This window comes from Hypanus sabinus, chromosome 28, assembly GCF_030144855.1.
Source record: "Hypanus sabinus isolate sHypSab1 chromosome 28, sHypSab1.hap1, whole genome shotgun sequence".
In the NCBI taxonomy this organism is placed as follows: Eukaryota; Metazoa; Chordata; class Chondrichthyes; order Myliobatiformes; family Dasyatidae; genus Hypanus; species Hypanus sabinus.
In genome coordinates, this window is record NC_082733.1 from 300,768 (window position 1) to 320,420 (window position 19,653).

Sequence of the window (19,653 nt, forward strand, 5' to 3'; positions counted from 1 at the left end):
TTCTTTTTTATTTCTTTAACTTTATAAATAATACTAAAGCGTGTTAATTTGTAGAATTGAATTTTTTTAATCAGAAGGTGCATGGATGTAAAAAGCACATAGCTCCCCTGTATACTGGTAATTGGATCATGATTTTGGTCTTTACTAAATAGACATATACAAGACCATAATATATGGGAGCAGAGTTAGTCATTTGGCCAATTGGGTTTTCTCCATCTTTTCATCATGGCTGATCCACCTTCCCTCTCAGCCCCAATCTCCTGTTTTGTCCCTATGTCCCTTCATGCATTGACTAAGCAAGAAAAGTTCGACCTCTGCCTAGAATATACAAAGATTTGGCCTCCACAGCCGTCTGTGGCAACGAGTTCAACAGATTCGCCACTCTGGCTAAAGAAATTCCTTCTCATCTTTGCTCTTTTACTCTGAGGTTGTGTCCTCAGTTGTGTCTTGCATAGAATAGAAATATTTTCAGACTGTCTTTTCTAGTTGTACACCATTTCATCATTGAATGAGTGCTGATATTTAATTGTCTAAACTTAATTGATATTGAGAAGGAGATTACCTGCTTGGAACTCTGCAGTCAGTGTGAAAAAGGTAGCCCCATAGTGGTGGTAGATATAGACTTTAGAGGTTCTGACTGACAGTAATCAAAGAATGGCAATATTCACAAGATGGTTTGGATCATGGTAGTTATTGTTCATATCCATATCCTAGGTGATAGCTTATACTTTGTACATCTTCTGCTGTTAATGTGTAGATTGTTGAGGTTATGAACATTTGACATGAGGTGCTATTACGGTGACCAGGATTTTGCTGAACTTCTTAAGTGTTGTTAGAGATGCAGTTATCCAGGCTAGTTGAGAATATTTTGCATACTTTTTTTCTGTCTTGTGAATTATGGAAAGACTGGAGAAGATGATGCAATCATTGCACAACATACAGTCTCAGATATAACTTAGGAAAGCCCTCCTTCAGTCACTCTTGCCTCACTTTTGAATTTGAATACCTTGTCCGTGTTTGGAGCCAAGTGGTTGCTTCTGTCATAACAAGTAGATCTGGCATACATTTACATAAATTGGACTGATGAAATTCTGCCCAATGTCACTTTCAAAGTACCTCATCACAATATTGCTGTAGATATGATGCTAAAAATTGTTTGGGTTAAGTCTCTTAAAATATAAATTCTTTGAAATAAGAATAAGAAATATGAAATAAGAATTAATGCTAGCCTGTGTGAATTTTAAGGTGAGCATTCATCTATGAATGCCTGTTAGATTGAAAAGGAAAGTTAGAGATGATTGTCAATTGAATTGTCTGTTTGATAATCTTTATTTATGACTAACAAGACAAGCTATTCTGAAAATCAGAATTACCGTTGCTGGAAAGCTTATTACTTCTTTGCATCTGCAGTCACTGTTTTGCCTTCCATGTTAAAGTTTGAAATGGTTGCTGTTGAGTATGTTTTGTATTGCGAGTGAAAGGTCCATTCAAGAATTGCATGGCTTTCAATCTAACAATGTCATTGTGTGCTGTTTACATACAATACTTGTAAAGTATCCTTAGTGTAAATATGAAGTGTCTGAAATTTTTCTAACATGAGGGGTTAGGCAAGTATTCTCAGTATTATTTCTACTGGGTATATAGGAATGAGTCACTTTGAATGTAGCTGATATTGGACAGGAGTTTGATCAGTTCAACATATCAAAGTGTAATCAGTTCTGAGCTATTCTGTTTCAAAAATGTTTTGCAGCACAAGTCCTTACGGACACTAATTGGATTAGTGGTAGGCAATGTTGAAGTCTGACCGATCAGTGCTATCCAACATAGCGTGAAGATGCCATTTTGTCCACAGCAGTTATGTTGTTTACAATGATTAACTATAACAGTTGATGTGTGATTTTAATATTCATTATAAGTCGCAAATTGTTCTTGTTTCACTTGGCACATTGTCTTAAATTACTTGTAAGAAGTTGAGTGCATTTTGTTATGAGTAAAGATAAATTGTCTCAGTACTGATGGTGGGAAATGAGCATTGTTGTATTGTTTTCATTCTGTTGATAAGCCCATGTAGGATACAGAAGAAAAAAGATGCACTGGTCTCATTTACACCTTTTAGATAGCTCTCCACTGATCCTGGCTTTAATCTGGTCTCTGTAAAAGCATTGTTTGAAAGATTATTAAAAATACTGTCTATAATAATTTTGTTTTTCTTGCCAAATCATTTAAAGGCGTATCAGGAGTGTGTCGAAGTATCTAGCATAAGGTGTAGCCTCCTAGCAGAAAACTAGACTTTGTGCAAGTCAATATGAGAACTAAGTTGCTGTTTTTAATCTAATTATGAAAGAAGGCTCAGAAAGGCATTGTTAATGTTTTGATGTGTTGTTCATATTGAATAAATGTTTTAAAATGCTACTTTGCGCTAAATTCTTTGTTAAATTCGAGTCTGAAGTTTATTGCTAGGCTGTTAGTACACGTATGGAGTGATGAGTATGAACGTAACACTTGGCCATATAATATGTATACTACTGAGTTAAAGAGGAAACTGCAGATTATTTATATAAAAATTAAAGTGATGCTTGTTAACTGCTGATCTCCTTTTGGTTAGGGATCTGATGTGGAGGTACTAAGTTCAGACAAAGGAGAGGCTGAATGTATTTCACAGACTTTAACAAATCAACAGGTCGATAAACCATTTGAGTCACAAGGTAAGCAAAATAGTCAATTACCATTTGTGAGCTTATTTCTTTCATTTGTGGATGTTGTCTACATGGACATTAGGAAGGCGTTTAACAAAAGGGAGGATGGTCAGAAGGTTCAGTCACTGGGCATTCAGGATGAGGTAGTAAATTGAATTCAACATGACACTATTACAGGTCCTTCTGACTGAACCTTCTGGATGAGCCTGCCATGTGGGATCTTGTCAAAGGTCTTACTAAAGTCCATGCAAACAACATCCACTGCCTTTTCTTCAACTTTCCTGGTAATGTTTTTTAATTTTTTTTTAAAGATTGGTTATATGTGAATTACTAGGCATAAAGCCATGTTGACTATTCCTGATCAGGCACTGTCTATCCAAATGCTTATATATCCTGTCCCTTGGGTTGCCTCCCTATCACTTATCCACTACTAACATCAGGATCTCTAGGCCTATAATTCCCCATCTTATTCTTAAACAACAGAAAAACAGTAGTTATCCTCCAATCCAAACAGAGTTGAGGAAGAGCTTCTTCTCCCAGAGAGTTGTGGAGGTGTGGAATGCACTGCCTCGGAAGACGGTGGAGGCCAATTTTCTGGATGCTTTCAAGAAGGAGCTAGATAGATATCTGATGGATAGGGGAATCAAGGGATATGGGGACAAGGCAAGGACTGGGTATTGATAGTGAATGATCAGCCATGATCTCAGAATGGCAGTGCAGACTCGAGGGGCCGAATGGTCTACTTCTGCACCTATTGTCTATTGTCTAATCCTGTCACCTCACTCGTGGCTAAAAATGTTTTAAATGTCTCTGTAATTTCTGCACTACCCTCCCTCAAGATCCAAGGGGACACTTTGTCAGGCCCTGGGGGTTTCATGTTTCTGGCTGTTGACTTCTCTGAAGGTCTATCCTTGCCCAACATATTGATGGAATTATGAAGAAGGCATGCCAGTGATATATTTCATTAAGAGTTTGAGGAAAATTGTTATGTCACCCAAAGACTCTAGCAAATTTCTACAGATGTTCTGTGGAGAACTTTCTAACTGGTTGTATTACCATCTGGTATGGAGAGATGACAGGATCCGAACAAGCTGCAGGTGTTTGCAAACTCACCTAGCTTCATCATGGGCACTAGCCTCTCCAGCATTGAGGACATCTTTAAAAAGTGATGCTTCTAAAAGGTGGTATCCATCATTAAGGGTCCCTGTCACATAGGATATGCTCTCTTCTTATTAGTAACATCAGAGAGGAGGTACTGGAACCTGAATACCCATGTTTTAGGAACAGCTTCATCCTTCTACCATCAGATTTCTGAATGGGCAATGAATCTATGAACACTACTTCAGTATTTTTGCTCTCTTTTTGCACTGCTTATTTAATTTAATGTATATGTTACAATATTTTTGTAAATAAAAATCAGGATTTTGGTGTTATTGCATGATTAATTTCTGTGCCTTGTGGATCTCAGGTGTCAGACGTTCTTGATGTCAGGTGGTCAGACGTTCCATTACTTCCCTTTCACTTTATTGGGATTTAGGAATGGATTTGAGAATCAGTGAGGTCCATCTGCAGCCTGTGGTAGAGGATCACCTGATCATTGCCAACAGCTTTGCTGTTTTTGTACTAAGTTGCTCACATGTGCAAAAGACATATGTAGCAAGTCAATTGTAGGAGGTAATGCTGATGGCCTTGGTGTCATTACTATATCAAAATTGAGCCCAGTCAATTTGGTGCAGGTAGTTTTCATGGATTTTCATTAAATTGAAAAGCTGTTTTGCATTTGCTGGCTTCTATATAGTTCTACAATTCTCTATTTTTTCCCAGAAGAAATAAATATCACGGGATATGAAAGTTTACTGTTTCACTGACTTAACTATTCAATGCAATATAACTTCTTGTGCTTTTTAAACTTTTCAAATAGCTTGAAACATTTTAGTTAGTGTAATTTGTTTTGCAGCAAAGGGCACTGAGTGCACAGAGCCAAAAGTGGAAAATCTCAGTGCTTCAATTATATCTGAGGATAAAGAAACATTATCCAAGGTGAGATCATCTTCAACTTTCCTTTTCTGAATTTGCATGCACGTGTTCAAGTAACAGTTTAATACTCTTTTTAAACAGTAAGGTTGTAATTGTTGCCAGTATGTAATGTATTGTCAAAACTCTTTGACTATGAAAAAAAGTGCATGAATGGAATAAGATACACTTGAATTAGGATGGAAATTGTTATGGATTTGGGTAATTGGGAATCTTCCACTTTCCTCCCTTGTACAAACTTTTAAAGTTTTTCTGTGCAGCTATGCAATCAGTGCAATGTGTTATTAAGGTATCTTCTTTGATTTTTTTTTATGTTGAAGTTGGCTTTCAAAATCAAAAGCATAATCAATACAAGTAGGTGTTGTTGCAACTTTTCCAACCTGAACTGAAGGCTTATTTTTAGCTTGGTGTGTTTTTGAGCATAAGGTATTGTTGGAATTCACCTTTCTATGCATCAAATTGAACTACATAAAATGGCAGCCACCGAATATAGTCTTGGAAATCCAGTCACTTGAATTGCAGGAGTCTATACATTTTCAATGTGATTAAGATTAAGAGATGACTTTTTAATCAAAGGACACGGGAATTAACTTGCAGAGGCTTCCCTGTTCATGTAAGATAATCTGTAGTTCTTCCAGTTCATATAGTAAACTTAGAATAAATGTTGAAATTCATAAGGTATCTGAAACAATTTTTTTAGGAGTGGTAATAGATAATAAATTAAGCTGGAAACCACATACAAATTATGCCAAAGCAAAAATGTCAATCTATTGCAATACTGTACAAAGCGCAAGATTTCTTAAATTGGGAATCTTTGTATGCATTATACTGTTCACTTATAGTCCCATTCATGACTTACTGTGTAGAGTTATGGGGAAATACATGCAAAACAAATACCAACTCAGTTTTTCTACTCCAAAAGAAAGTTATACGAATTGTAAATAAGGCAAGTTATTATGACCCAACCGATCCACTATTTATTCAACTAAACACTTTAAAGTTCAGATATTTTGTAGATATTAAAATAATACAAATTATGTATGAAGTAAAAAATGGACTGTTACCACAAAGTATCCAAAGATTGTTTAAAGTGAAAGTCAACATGATTTGAGAGGAACATGTATATTTTAAAAACAAAGGATAAGAACAAATGTAAAAATCATTGTTTTTCAGTCAGAGGGGTGAATCTATGGAACAGTTGTTGTGAGAATTTTAAAACATGCACCGCACTTAACGAGTTAAAATTATTTAAAAATAATTTAATAAACAAATATAAAATACATTATTTAAAATGAAGGGGAGTAATGTAAATAAATGATATTTGGAAATGGATTTTGTGTTTAGAAGATTGACATTTTTAGTTTCGATGTGATGATTGGCGCCAGATCCGTTTTTGTATAAGAAAGAAGGGTAGGTGTAATAAGCTGTAGCTTCAGCCTACACCCTTTCGGTCTGTTTTAAAGATTTTTATTGTTCAATTTTGTCTTATGAAATCTTATTTGAAAATGATGCTTTGAGGAGATGCGAAAGGATTTAGAAGGAGTGGATTGGGACAATTTGTTTTATGGGAAGGATGTAATAGAGAAATGGAGGTAATTTAAAGGTGAAATTTTGAGGGTACAGAATCTTTATGTTCCTGTTAGGTTGAAAGGAAAGGTTAAAAGTTTGAGAGAGCCATGGTTTTCAAGGGATATTGGAAACTCGGTTCGGAAAAAGAGGGAGATCTATAATAAATATAGGCAGCATGGAGTAAATGAAGTGCTCGAGGAATTTAAAGAATGTAAAAGGAATCTTAAGAAAGAGGTTGCTTTGGCAGGTAAGGTGAAAATAAATCCAAAAGGGTTTCTACAGTTACATTAATAGCAAAAGGATAGTGAAGGATAAAATTGGTCCCTTAGAGAATCAGAGTGGACAGCTTTGTGTGGAGCCAAAAGAGATGGGGGAGATTTTGAATAATTTCTTTTCATTGGTATTCACTAAGGAGAAGGATATTGAATTGTGTAAGGTAAGGGAAACAAGTAGGGTAGTTATGGAAACTATGATGGTTAAGGAAGAGGAAGTACTAGAGCTTTTAAAGAATATTAAAAGTGGATAAGTCTCCGGATCCTGACAGGATATTCCCTAGTACCTTGAGGGAAGTTGGTGCAGGGGCTCTGACAGAAATATTTCAAATGTCATTAGAAACGGGGATGGAGCCTGAGGATTGGCGTATTGCTGATGTGGTTCCATTGTTTAAAAAGGTTTCTCAGAGTAAACCTAGCAATTATCGGCCTGTAAACTTGACTTCAGTGGTGGGTAAATTAATGGAAAGTATTCTTAGAGATGGTATAGATAATTATCTGGATAGACAGGGTCTGATTAGGAGCCGTCAACATGGATTTGTGCGTGGAAGGTCATGTTTGACAAATCTTACTGAATTTTTTGAAGAGGTTACTAGGAAAGTTGGAGGGTAAAGCAGTGGATGTTGTCTATGGACTTTAGTAAGGCCTTTGACAAGGTTCCTCACGGAAGGTTAGTTAGGAAGGTTAAATTGTTATGTATTAATATTGAAGTAGTAAAATGGATTCAACAGTGACTGGACAGGAGATGCCAGAGAGTAGTGGTGGATAACTGTCAGGTCGATTTGCCAGTGACTAGTGGTGTGCCTCAGGGATCTGTACTGGGTCCAATGTTGTTTATCATATACATTAATGATCTGGATGATGGGGTGGTAAATTGGATTAGTAAGTATGCAGATGATACTAAGATAGGTGGCGTGGTGGATAATGAAGTAGGTTTTCAAAGCTTGCAGAAAGATTTAGGCCAGTTAGAAGAGTGGGCTGAAAGATGGCAGATGGAGTTTAAGGCTGATGAGTGTGAGGTGCTACATTTTGGTAGGACAAATCAAAATAGGACATATATGGTAAATGGAAGGGCAGTGAAGAATGCAGTAGAACAGAGTGATCTAGGAATAATGGTGCATAGTTCCCTAAAGGTGGAATTTCATGTGGATAGGATGGTAAAGAAAGCTTTTGGTATGCTGGCTTTTATAAATCAGAGCATTGAGTATAGGAGTTGGGATGTAGTGTTAACATTGTACAAGGCATTGGTAAGACCGAATTTGGAGTATTGTGTACAGTTCTGGTCACCGAATTATAGGAAAGATGTCAACAAAATAGAGAGAGTACAGAGAAGATTTACTAGAATGTTACCTGGGTTTCAGCACCTGTTACAGAGGAAGGTTGAACAAGTTAGGTCTTTATTCTTTGGTGCTTAGAAGGTTGAGGGGGGATGTGATAGAGGTATTTAAAATTATGAGGGGGATAGATAGAGTTGACGTGGGTAGGCTTTTTCCATTTAGAGTAGGGAAGATTCAAACAAGAGGACATGAGTTGAGAGTTAAGGGGCAAAAGTTTAGGGGTAACACGAGTGGTTCGATTTTTGTCATTTAAAAAAAAATTGGATAGGTATATGGACAGGAAAGGAATGGAGGGTTATGGGCTGAGTGCGGGTCGGTGGGACTAGGTGAGAGTAAGTGTTCGGCACGGACTAGAAGGGCCGAGATGGCCTGTTTCCATGCTGTAATTGTTATATGGTTATGTTTGTATTGACCGAAAATAAAATTTCATTCATTCATTCATTCCAGTTCATAGAATTTCCATTACAAAATTCTGTGCTCAGTGGCCACTTTGTTATCTGTATACCAGGTTGATGCAAATATCTAATCAGCCAGGCATAAAAGCATGCAACTTAATGCATAAAAGGTTCAGGTGTTGTTGTTCAGACTAAACATCAGAATGGGAAAGAAATGTGATCTAAGTGATGTTGATCATGGAATGATTATTGCTGCCTGATGGATGGTTTGAGTATCTCCTGGGATTTTCATCCTCAACAGTCTCTAGAGTTTACAGAGAATTGTGTGGAAAAACAAAGAAAAATCCAGTGAATGGCAGCTCTGTTAATGAGAGAGGTTAGAGGAGAATGGCCTACTCATTCAAGCTGACAGCAAGGTGACAGTAACTCAAATAATCAGACATTAATGGTGGGATACAGAAGGACGTCTCTGAATGCACAACACATTGAACTTTTAAGTGGATGGGCTATGGCTGTAGAAGACTGAATAAACACTCAGTGGCCTTTTTATTAGATACCTAGCTGCTGAGTGCATATTTATTACATGCCTTAGTTAATGCATTCAGATAATATTCGACACTTTTGGTCCTAGCTTTTCACTCAGATTGCTCAGTGAAATGTTTTCATGATGGAGGTTGGAAATGTCAAGATGTCCTGGTGCTTCCAGAGGAAATGTATTATTTCTGTACTCACATGCAGGAATTTGCCAGAAGCATGCATTTCAAATATATGGGTGTAAGTTGCATGTTGTGAAGTTGGTTTACAACAATAGATTGTCACAAACTTACACTTATATTTACCTATTATTTAATCAGTCACCAAATGAAGAATTGGCTGATGACAATGCTGTTGTTGGTGCAACCAGCGATGATTCAGATATTGTTACCCTTGAGTCGCCACTGATGGAAGATCTTCAGACTAATCAAGAAGCAACTGAAGAAGCAGAAGCAGAAAGCATAAATGATGATGAAATGAACTTGGGTTCGTCCTCCAGCAGCCAGTATACCTTTGCCCCTCCCGAAACTGGTAAGAACAGGTCATTTAGAATAGAGCATGCTAGCAGTTTCTCTCTGCAGTAACTTACATCTGTGTTTGAGTATGTGGATTTTGCGATTTAATATCAACTCAAATATGTCAGCTATTGGAATGTTATCCCGATCTACTGAAATTGAAAGATAATTGCCTTATTATAATACAAGATGCTTGTTTTTCAGGCGAATGGTACTTCTGCTTGTGCACATTGAAGATTTTTATGTATTTAATAATTACTTTGCTGGATCTAGGTTTAACAGATGTTTAATTCAAGATCATTTAATGTTATTTCCAGTATGCAAGTGTAAAGGAGAATAAAATAATTGTGACTACGGATCCAATGCAGCACGAAAACAAAATACTAAGATAAAGAACATAAAGAACACAATAAATATAAATACATAAGATAGCTTAGGTACTTTGTATCTACTTAAAGTGACACTAGGTACAGTAAGTCTGTAAGTGGAGTGACTGATAAAATAGTGGTGGTGGAATGGGTTAGTGGGTGGAATGTTGATCAGCCTTACTGCTTGAGGAAAGTAATTGTTTGGTTGGCCTGGTGTGGATGCTACATAGCCTCCTCCCTGATGGGAATGGGACAAGGAGTCCATCAGCAGGATAGGTGAGATCCTTCATGATAATTGCTGGACTTGTGGCTCCTTGATGGCGGGTAGGCTGGTGCCAGTGATGCAATGGGAAGTTTTGACTACCCATTGTGGAGTTTTCCTGTCCGCCGCAGTGTAGTTCCGGTATGCAGTAATGTTATGATGCTTTCACTGTGCATCTACAGAAGGTGTAAGTATTGTTGTGTATTGTGCAGCCAACTTCAGTCTTGTGGTCATTGATGAAGACACCAGGACTCGAGCTTTTCCACCTCCTCTCTGTGGACTGTCATCGTTGTTGGTGATGAAGCTCACTATTGTCGTGGTATCGGCGAATTTGACAGTATGATTACTTGGGTGTTTGGCTGTGCATTTGTATATTGAACTGAATATGACAATTCTGCTAGGCTTCATCCACTGAGCTGATTCCAGATTTATGTGTTTATTTTTCCTCAGTTACTTTGTACAGCAAAACTGTTATCTCTGTAGGCCCTCTTTACTTTTCTTAGCTGATGCTTTTGCTAACACCACCACATCCATAATTTCCTACTTGTCTAATTACTGAGGTAAAGTTCTTGCTATTAAAACAATCGTCTGAGTGTTGCAGATCCAAGAGATGCTTAGATTTAGGTCATTGGCACCAGTATTGGGGAAGGTGGGTGGTGGGGTACAGATGCATCTCTGCCAAAGGAAGGATAAGATGCTACGTCCCTTCCCTAGCCTGCAGGTCGCCCTTGGGTGAGGTATAGTACTTAGCTCCCCAATCAGGGCACAGGGCAGGTGGTTGATGGGTTGTATGAGCAATCCTGTTTAGGTGACTACTGAAGCCAGGCAGACAATCTCTGAAGAGTATTGACAGTGTTTGGGGTCACCTGTCTTGTAAAGACATTGCCCAGAAGAAGGCAATGGTAAACCACTTCTATAGAAAAATTTGCCAGCAACAATCATGGTCATGGATGGAAGACCATGATCACCCATGTTGTATGACATAATAATGATGATTGGGGAAGGAGGGATCTGTTCTAATGGGACAGGTTCCACCTGAACCATGCCAGAACTAGGGTCCTGATGAATTGCTGGTCTAAGCTAATGGATAGAGCTTTAAGGGTTGTGCAACAGCTTGGAAAAGTGAATAAAATAAAAGGCCAGGAGAGTGCTGGGGAGGTTACTGAATTCTCCAGAATAAGTGTAGAAAGGGAGAAAAATTTAACTTCAGGCAGTACAGAGACAAAGTTGAGAAGAAGGGTGGTGAATACAGGACTGAAAAAGATTGAGAAGGGGCGGTCATTTCTTTGGCAATTTGAATGGGGCACGACTACGCAAGTGCATGAAAGTCAGCCTGTAAGGCAGCGGGAGAGTTTAAAAAGTGAGCAGATTAATGTAGAGGGAGACAGAGTAGGAAGACTTTGGCTCAAGACGCTTTGACGAGCAGAGGCTGAGGACCAGCCTCACTCCAAGTAAGGTAAAGCCGGGTAAGTTCCTTTAATTAATTTAATTATCTTAGGAGTAGGTAATGGAGGCAACAGTTAGGGCAGTCGAGTGCTCTGTTTGTAGTATGTGGGAAGTTAGGGCAAGCACAATTGTCCCTGATGACTACACCTGCAAAAGGTGCATCCAGCTGCAGCTCCTGACAAACCATGTTAGGGAACTGGAGCCGGAGCTGGATGAACTTTAGATCATTCAGGAGGCAGAGACAAATAAACAGGAGTTACAGGGAATAATCACCCCTAAGAGTCAGGAGACAGGTAGCTGGGTGACTGTCAGGAGAGGGAAGGGGATTAGACAGAATGAGCAGAGCATCCCTGTGGCCGTTCCCTTCATCAATAAGTAAACCGTTTTGGATACTGTTGGTGGGGACGACCTACCAGGGACAAGTTGCAGTGGTTGTGTCTCTGGCACTGAGACTGGACCCTCAGCTCAGAAGGGAAGGAGGGAAAAGAGGAGAGCAGTAGTGATAGGGGATTCAATAATTAGGGGGACAGATAGCAGGTTCTTTGGAAGAGATGGAGAATCCCGGGTGGTCTGTTGCCTCCCTGGTGCCAGGGTCCGCAGTATCTCGGATCAAGTTCTCCGTATTCTCGAGAGAGGGTGAGCAGCTGGATGTCGTGGTCCATGTAGCTAGGAAGAGTGAGGAGGTCCTGAAAGGTGAGTTTAGGGAGTTAGGTGCCAAGTTAAAGGACAGGACCTCCAGGATAGCAATCTTAGGATTGCTACCAGTGCCACATGCAGGCGGGTTTAGAAATGGTAAGATAGCACAGATTAACATAGTGCAGGAGGGAGGGCTTCAGATTTATAGATAATTGGACAGTTTTCCAGGGAAGGTGGGACCTGTTCCGGTGGGACCATTTACATCTGAATTGGAGGGGGACAAATATTCTTTCAGGTAGATTTACTAGAGAGGCTCTGGTGGATTTAAACTAGATACAAGGGGGGAGGGGAACCAGAGTGTAGGAACAGATGTATGGGAGAAGGAAGAAAAAGAAGATGAAGTTGTTTGTACCGTTAGAGATAAACAGAGAGGAAGAGGTGGAGAATTTCTTAAATGCATTTATTTTAATGCTAGGAGCATTGTAAGAAAGGTGGATGAGCTTAGAGCATGGATTGATACCTGGAAAAATGATGTTGTAGCTATTAGTGAAACATGGTTGCAGGAGGGGTGTGATTGGCTACTAAATATTCCTGGATTTTGTTGCTTCAGGTGTGATAGAGTTGGAGGGACAAGAGGGGGAGGAGTTGCATTGCTTGTCAGAGAAAATATTACAGTGGTGATCTGGCAGGATAGATTAGAGGGCTCGTCTAGGGAGGCTATTTGGATGGAATTGAGGAATGGGAAAGGTGTAGTAACACTTATAGGGGTGTATTATAGATCACCTAATGGGGAGTGAGAATTAGAGGAGCAAATTTGTAAGGAGATAACAGATATTTGTAGTAAGCACAGGGTTGTGATTGTGGGAGATTTTAATTTTCCACACATAGACTGGGAAGCCCATTCTGTAAAAGGGCTGCATGGTTTCGAGTTTGTAAAATGTGTGCAGGATAGTTTTTTACAGCAATACATAGAGGTACCAACTAGAGAAGGGGCAGCGTTGGATCTCCTGTTAGGGAACGAGATAGGTCAGGTGATGGAGGTATGTGTTGGGGAGCTCCTCGGGTCCAGTGATCACAATGCCATTAGTTTCAATATAATTATGGAGAAGGATAGTTCTGGACCCAGGGTTGAGATTTTTGATTGGAGAAAGGCTAACTTTGAGGCGATGTGAAAGGATTTAGAAGGAGTGGATTGGGGCAATTTGTTTTATGGGAAGGATGTAATAGAGAAATGGAGGTAATTTAAAGGTGAAATTTTGAGGGTACAGAATCTTTATGTTCCTGTTAGGTTGAAAGGAATGGTTAAAAGTTTGAGAGAGCCATGGTTTTCAAGGGATATTGGAAACCTGGTTTGGTAAAAGAGAGAAATCTACTTTAAATATAGGCAGCATGGAGTAAATGAGGTTCTCAAGGAATGTAGAGAATGTAAAAAGAATCTTAAATAAATTAGAAAAGCTAAAAGAAGATACGAGGTTGGCAGGTAAGGTGAAAATAGATCCAGAGGGTTTCTACAGCTAATAGCAAAAGGATAGTGAGGGATAAAATTGGTCCCTTAGAGAATCAGAGTGGACAGATATGTGTGGAGCCAAAAGAAGTGGGGGAGATTTTGAACAATTTCTTTTCATTGGTATTCACTAAGGAGAAGGATATTGAATTGTGTAAAGTAAGGGAAACAAGTAGGGAAGTTACGGAAACTATGATGATTAAAGAGGAGGAAGTACTGGCGCTTTTAAGGAAAAGTGGATAAATCTCTGGGTCTTGACAGGATATTCCCTAGGACCTTGAAGGAAGTTAGTGTAGAAATAGCAGGGGCTCTGACAGAAATATTTCAAATGTCATTAGAAACGGAGATGGTGCCGGAGGACTGGCGTATTGCTCATGTTGTTCCATTGTTTAAAAAGGGTTCTAAGAGTAAACCTAGCAAGTATAGGCCTGCAAGTTTGACACCAGTGGAGGGTAAATTAATGGAAAACATTCTTGTAGATGGGATATATAATTATCTGGATAGACAGGGTCTGATTAGGGGCCGTCAACATGGATTTGTGCGTGGAAGGTCATGTTTGACAAATCTTATTGAATTTTTTGAAGAGGTTACGAGGAAAGTTGATGAGGGTAAAGCAGTGGATGTTGTCTATATGGACTTCAGTAAGGCCTTTGACAAGGTTCCATGCAGAAATTTAGGAAGGTTCAATTGTTGGGTATTAATATTGAAGTAGTAAAATGGATTCAACAGTGGCTAGATGGGAGATGCCGGAGAGTAGTGGTGGATAACTTTTTATCAGGTTGGAGGCTGGTGACTAGTGGTGTGCCTCAGGGATCTGTACTGGGTCGAATGTTGTTGTGTCATATACATTAATGATGTGGATGATGGGGTGGTAAATTGGATTAGTAAGTATGCAGATGATATTAAGGTGGCGTGGTGGATAATGAAGTAGGTTTTCAAAGCTTGCAGAGAGATTTAGGCCAGTTAGAAGAGTGGGCTGAAAGATGGCCGATGGAGTTCAATGCTGATTAGTGTGAGCTGCTACATTTTGGTAGGACAAATCAAAATAGGATATGTATGGTAAATGGTAGGGCATTTGAAGAATGCAGTAGAACAGAGTGATCTAGGAATAATGCTGCATAGTTCCCTGAAGGTGGAATCTCATGTGGATAGGATGGTAAAGAAAGCTTTTGGTATGCTGGCTTTTATAAATCAGAGCATTGAGTATAGGAGTTGGGATGTAATGTTAAAATTGTACAAGGCATTGGTGATGCCAAATTTGGAGTATTGTGTACAGTTCTAGTCACCAAATTATAGGAAAGATGTCAACAAAAAGATTTACTAGAATTGTTACCTGGGTTTCAACACCCAAGTTACAGAGGAAGGTTGAACAAGTTAGGTCTTTATTCTTTGGTGCTAAGAAGGTTGAGGGGGGATTTGATAGAGGTATTTAAAATTATGAGTGGGATAGATAGAGTTGATATGGATAGGCTTTTTCCATTGAGAATAGGGGAGATTCAAACAAGAGGACATGAGTTGAGATTTAGAGGGCAAAAGTTTAGGGGTAACATGAGGGGGAACTTCTTTACTCAGAGAGTGGTAGCTGTGTGGAAGGAGCTTCCAGTAGAAGTGGTAGAGGCAGGTTTGATATTGTCATTTAAAGTAAAATTGGATAGGTATATGGACAGGAAAGGAATGGAGAGTTATGGGCTGAGTGCAGGTCGGTGGGACTAGGTGAGAGTAAGTGTGCAGCACGGACTAGAAAGGTCGAGCTGGCCTATTTCCGTGCTGTAACTGTTATATGGTTATATGAAGGTGTTAAATTTGAGTGCACGCAGGGTATAGAACAAAGTCAATAAAGTAAAGCCGCTAGAAATTAGCTGGTATGATGTGAGCATGAGAGTCATGAGTGAAAGAAGATTACAGCTGGAAGTTAATGATCCAAGAATACACAATCATATGGAAAAAACAGGCATGTGGGCAACGAGAGTGTGGTGGCGCTATTGGTCTAAAGGAATGACTTCATCCTTAGAGAGAAGTGACATAGGATCAGAAGATATAGAATCCTTGTGGGTAGAGTTAAGAAATTGCAAGATTGAAAAGCCCCTGATGAGGCCTCTGAATAGTAACAAGCCTGTGTACAATAGAAGATAGAATAGGTATGTAAAAAAAAAAAAGGCCAGTGTTATGATGCAGGTACGTTGAGGAAAGTCAGGTTGGTGTTGGATCCTAAGAGATACAATTTGTAGGATGCCTGTGAAATGTTTTTTTTTTGAACTGCTTGTGGTTGAGCCATCATGTCCCATGGTAACAGGAAACCTATGCAGGAGAATTCTTAAAGTGGAAAAATCATTGCATTGGGGCAGTTCACTCTCTCGACCTCAGAAGTTTGGGTCCAGTGTTACAAACAAGCATCACAAACTGGGATCCTCCTTGGTTGCAGTGGATGAGCATGACACCTTGTCATGCCCTTTGCTCTCCACAGACCATTTCAGTACCACTTTCCTGGTCATTGGATCTCCCAATACATATCATCCGTATAGTTTGCTGGAGCTGACTTCGCATGTTAGGACATGCAAGGTCCCCTTTCTCACCAGGGTATGAGGTCGCTGGCTTCCTTCACTTAATTTAGCCTGCCTGTTGAAGTGGTGTTCCAGGGTGAGCAGCTCCTTGGAGCCACAGGTGAGAGCTGAGCATCCAGTGAGGACCAAAGGTGAGTCAGCTGCCCCAGAATGGTCACAAGGCCCGTCATCAGAGATTCTTCCCCTCCCTGTACATCCCATACATCCCAAGTTGAGCCTAGTAATTCTGGATTTAGTGTACATTGAACCAAATTTAATTAGGGTGCTTAATGTAAAGGAATCCTTAGGAAGCAGTGATCTTAATGTGATAAAATTCACTTAGCAGTTGAGAGTGTGAGCTAAAATCAGATGTATTGGTGTTGTAGTTGAATAAAGGTACCGTAAATTCAATTTTGTTCCACTGTTGTCGCATGAATTCTTTGAATGATTTGTTTAAACTCACATCTAGTGGCTGGAGTGCAGAGATCAAACCCCTGGGGATGACTGCAATGTCCGTTTTTTCAGCTTTCAATGCTGCTTTTGTCTCACCTGACAAGTGCGCTTTGAAGACGTCCCAGACAAGTAACGACTTTTCTTTCCCGAAACCTTCGGGACTTCAACGCCACACCTCTTTAACCCACTTCAAGCAACCGGCTTTGTCCATCTAACAGCATTCTTGAATGTAAACAACAACACCCTGGGGAATTTTCTGAGCAATCTTTGTTTTTTGTCTCAACACAAGATCACGCCTATTCATAAATCGGGTGCACCAACTTCGCGTAGCTTTGAAATTTTCACTGACCTGATGGGTGCATTTCAACGTTTGAACTCAAATCATTTCTCTGGTAACAATGTATCCAGATGATCACTGGTGATTCACCCACTTTTTCTTCCAGTTCTGGCCACTGGCATGTTTTCCTGCAGTTTGCACATTTCGTCTTTGTCATTTCCCTCAACGTGTCCTCTGCTTTTCTCCACTCTCTCACTTGTTTCTCGTTCACACTAAACTTCTTAGCAGCTGCAGAATTATTCGTTCCTTCAGCAAAATCAACAACCTTCAGCTTGAAGCCAGCATCATATCGCATTTCTTTTGTACACGGCGGTCGCAAACTCAATACTGAGTAGACGTACTGATCCCGCCACCCCGTGTTGTTTTAATGAGATTACGATGGGCGCTAAATGGTTTTGCAGGGGTTACAATTCTGAGGATTCTTTACCATTGGAGACCTAATCCAAAATTTCCCTCCTTGATTTATTTATTAGGAATTCACTTATAACGTTCTACAATGTGTAGGCCTGTTATTTTTTTAGCAGGTACTGGTTCACAAAATTTCCCGGTTCTGGATCCAGCAAAGCTGAGTACAGGCATGTGAGATCTTGTTATCTTTACTGGTTAAATCAAAAACCTCTACAAAAAGGGTCGGCTTATACAGAGGTAACATGAAAACGTCAGTTTTTTTAACATTGAAAATGGGGAGTCGGCCTATACTCCGGAATATACGGTAACAACAGAGGCATGAGAGTTGGCCAAAGTTGATTGGAAGGGGACACTAGCAGGGATCATGGTAGAGTAGTAATGGCTAGAGTTTCTGAGAGTAATTCAGAAGAAGCAGCATCAGTTCATCCCAAAGAAAAAGCAGCATTCTAAAGGAATGATGAGACAACTGTGGCTCACAAAGGAAAGGCAGAAGAGGATGAGCAATACAGCAAAAATCAGTGAGGGTGGGGAATGGGGAAGCTTTTAAAAACCAACAGAAGGCAACTTAAAAAAAAAACACTAGGGAGAAAAAAAAATGAAATATGACATTAAGGTAACCAATAATCAAGTGTTTTTCAGATATCTAAAGAGTAAGAGGCAAGAGTAGACATGGGACCACTTGAAAATGATGCTAGAGTGGTTGTAATGGGGGACAAAGAAATGGCAGACAAACCTCTGTATTTTGTGTCAGTCTTCACTGTGGAAGACACCAGCAATATGCCAGAAATTTGAGGTATTAGGAACCAGAGTGAGTGAAGTGCTGTTACTAAGTTGAAGGTGCTTGGGAAGATGAAAGACCTGCAGGTAGATAAGTCACCTGGACCAGATGGACAACACTGAAGGTTCTGAAAGACATAGCTGAAGAGGTTATGTAGTGATTTGTTTTGAAGAATCAGTGGATTCTGGAACAGCTCCGAGGACTGGAAAATCGCAAATGTCACTCCACTCTAAGAAGAGAGGGAGGTAAAAGATGGGAAGTTATAGACCAGTTAGCCTGATTCAGTGCTTGGTGCAATGATGGGGTCCAATATTAAGGTTGAGTTTTTGGAAGTCCTGGATACACATGGTCAAAGTCATATAGGTCAAAGTCAGCATGGTTTCCTTAAGAGGATACATTAAGGGAAAGTGGATGCTGTTTAAGTTTTCAGAAGATCTTTGATAAGGTGACACATGAGGTGGCTCAACAAGAGCCCATTGTATTATAAGAAAGATACTAGCATAGACAGTGGCTGACAGGCAGAAGGCAGAGTAGGGATAAAGGAGGCCTTTTGTGTCTGGTGTTCCCAAGATCAGTGTTGGATCCGCTTCTTTTCATGCTATATGCTGATGATCTGGAGGACATAATTGATGGCTTTGTGGCCAAGTTTGAGGATGATACAAAGATAAGTGAGCAAGCAGGGAGTCTGCAGAAGCACTTGGATAGATTAAAAGAAAAATGTGCAAAGAAGTGGCAGATGGAATATGGTGTCAAGAAGTGTATAGTCATGCACTTTGTAGAAGGAATAAAGGTGTGTTTTCTAAATGGGAGGAATTTCAGAAATCAGAGATACAAATGGACTTGGGAGATACTAGATAAATTGCAGGTTGGCAAATGCAGTGTTAGCATCCATTTCATGAGGATGAGAATTGAAAGCAAGGATGTAATACCAAGGCTATATATAATGTATTGGTTAGACCATATTTGGAATATTGTGAGCAGTTTTAGTGCCAATATCTAAGCAAGGATGTATGAGAAATGGAGAGGGTCCAGAGGAGGTTTACAAGAATGATCCTGGGAACGCAAGATCATTTGAATGAATGAGGATCATTTGATGGCTCTGGGCTTGTACATCCTGGAATTAGGAAGAATGAGGGAATGGGATCTCTTTGAAACCTACTGAATATTGAAAGGCCTAGATAAACGTGGAGAGGATGTTTTCGATAGAGGGTGAGTCTAGGATCACTGGACACAGCCTTTATAACAGATGAGGAGGAATTTATTTAGCCAGAGAGTGGTGAATCTGTGGAATTCATTGCCACAGATGGCTGTGTGTCAACTCATTTGGGTATATTTAAAGTGATGCTTGAGGGTTTCTTGATGAGAAGCAGGAGAATGGGTTTGAGATGAAAAATAAATTGCCCATAATGGTGGAGCAGACTCAGTGGCCCAAATGGCCTCATCCTGCTCTAGTGTCTTGTCTTGTATTTTTATCAACATACATTTTCCTGCCATTTCTGAGAGTCTATAGAACATTTTCTGAAGAAAATGACGTGACCTCTGTCACAGTGCACTCCACAAATGTGAAGT

The 19,653-nt window shown here is 39.6% G+C and overlaps 1 protein-coding gene across 4 annotated transcripts in view; it reads left to right on the top strand.

The window, feature by feature from the left end:
• ccpg1 (cell cycle progression 1) overlaps positions 1-19,653 on the top strand; it is a 69,603-nt gene that overhangs the window by 5,910 nt on the left and 44,040 nt on the right. For all 4 annotated transcript variants that reach the window (XM_059952498.1, XM_059952500.1, XM_059952499.1 and 1 more), the window contains exons 3-5: positions 2,606-2,705; positions 4,654-4,736; positions 9,158-9,368. In XM_059952498.1, coding sequence (XP_059808481.1) covers positions 2,606-2,705; positions 4,654-4,736; positions 9,158-9,368 — 394 coding nt within the window. The remainder of the gene's footprint in view (positions 1-2,605; positions 2,706-4,653; positions 4,737-9,157; positions 9,369-19,653) is intronic.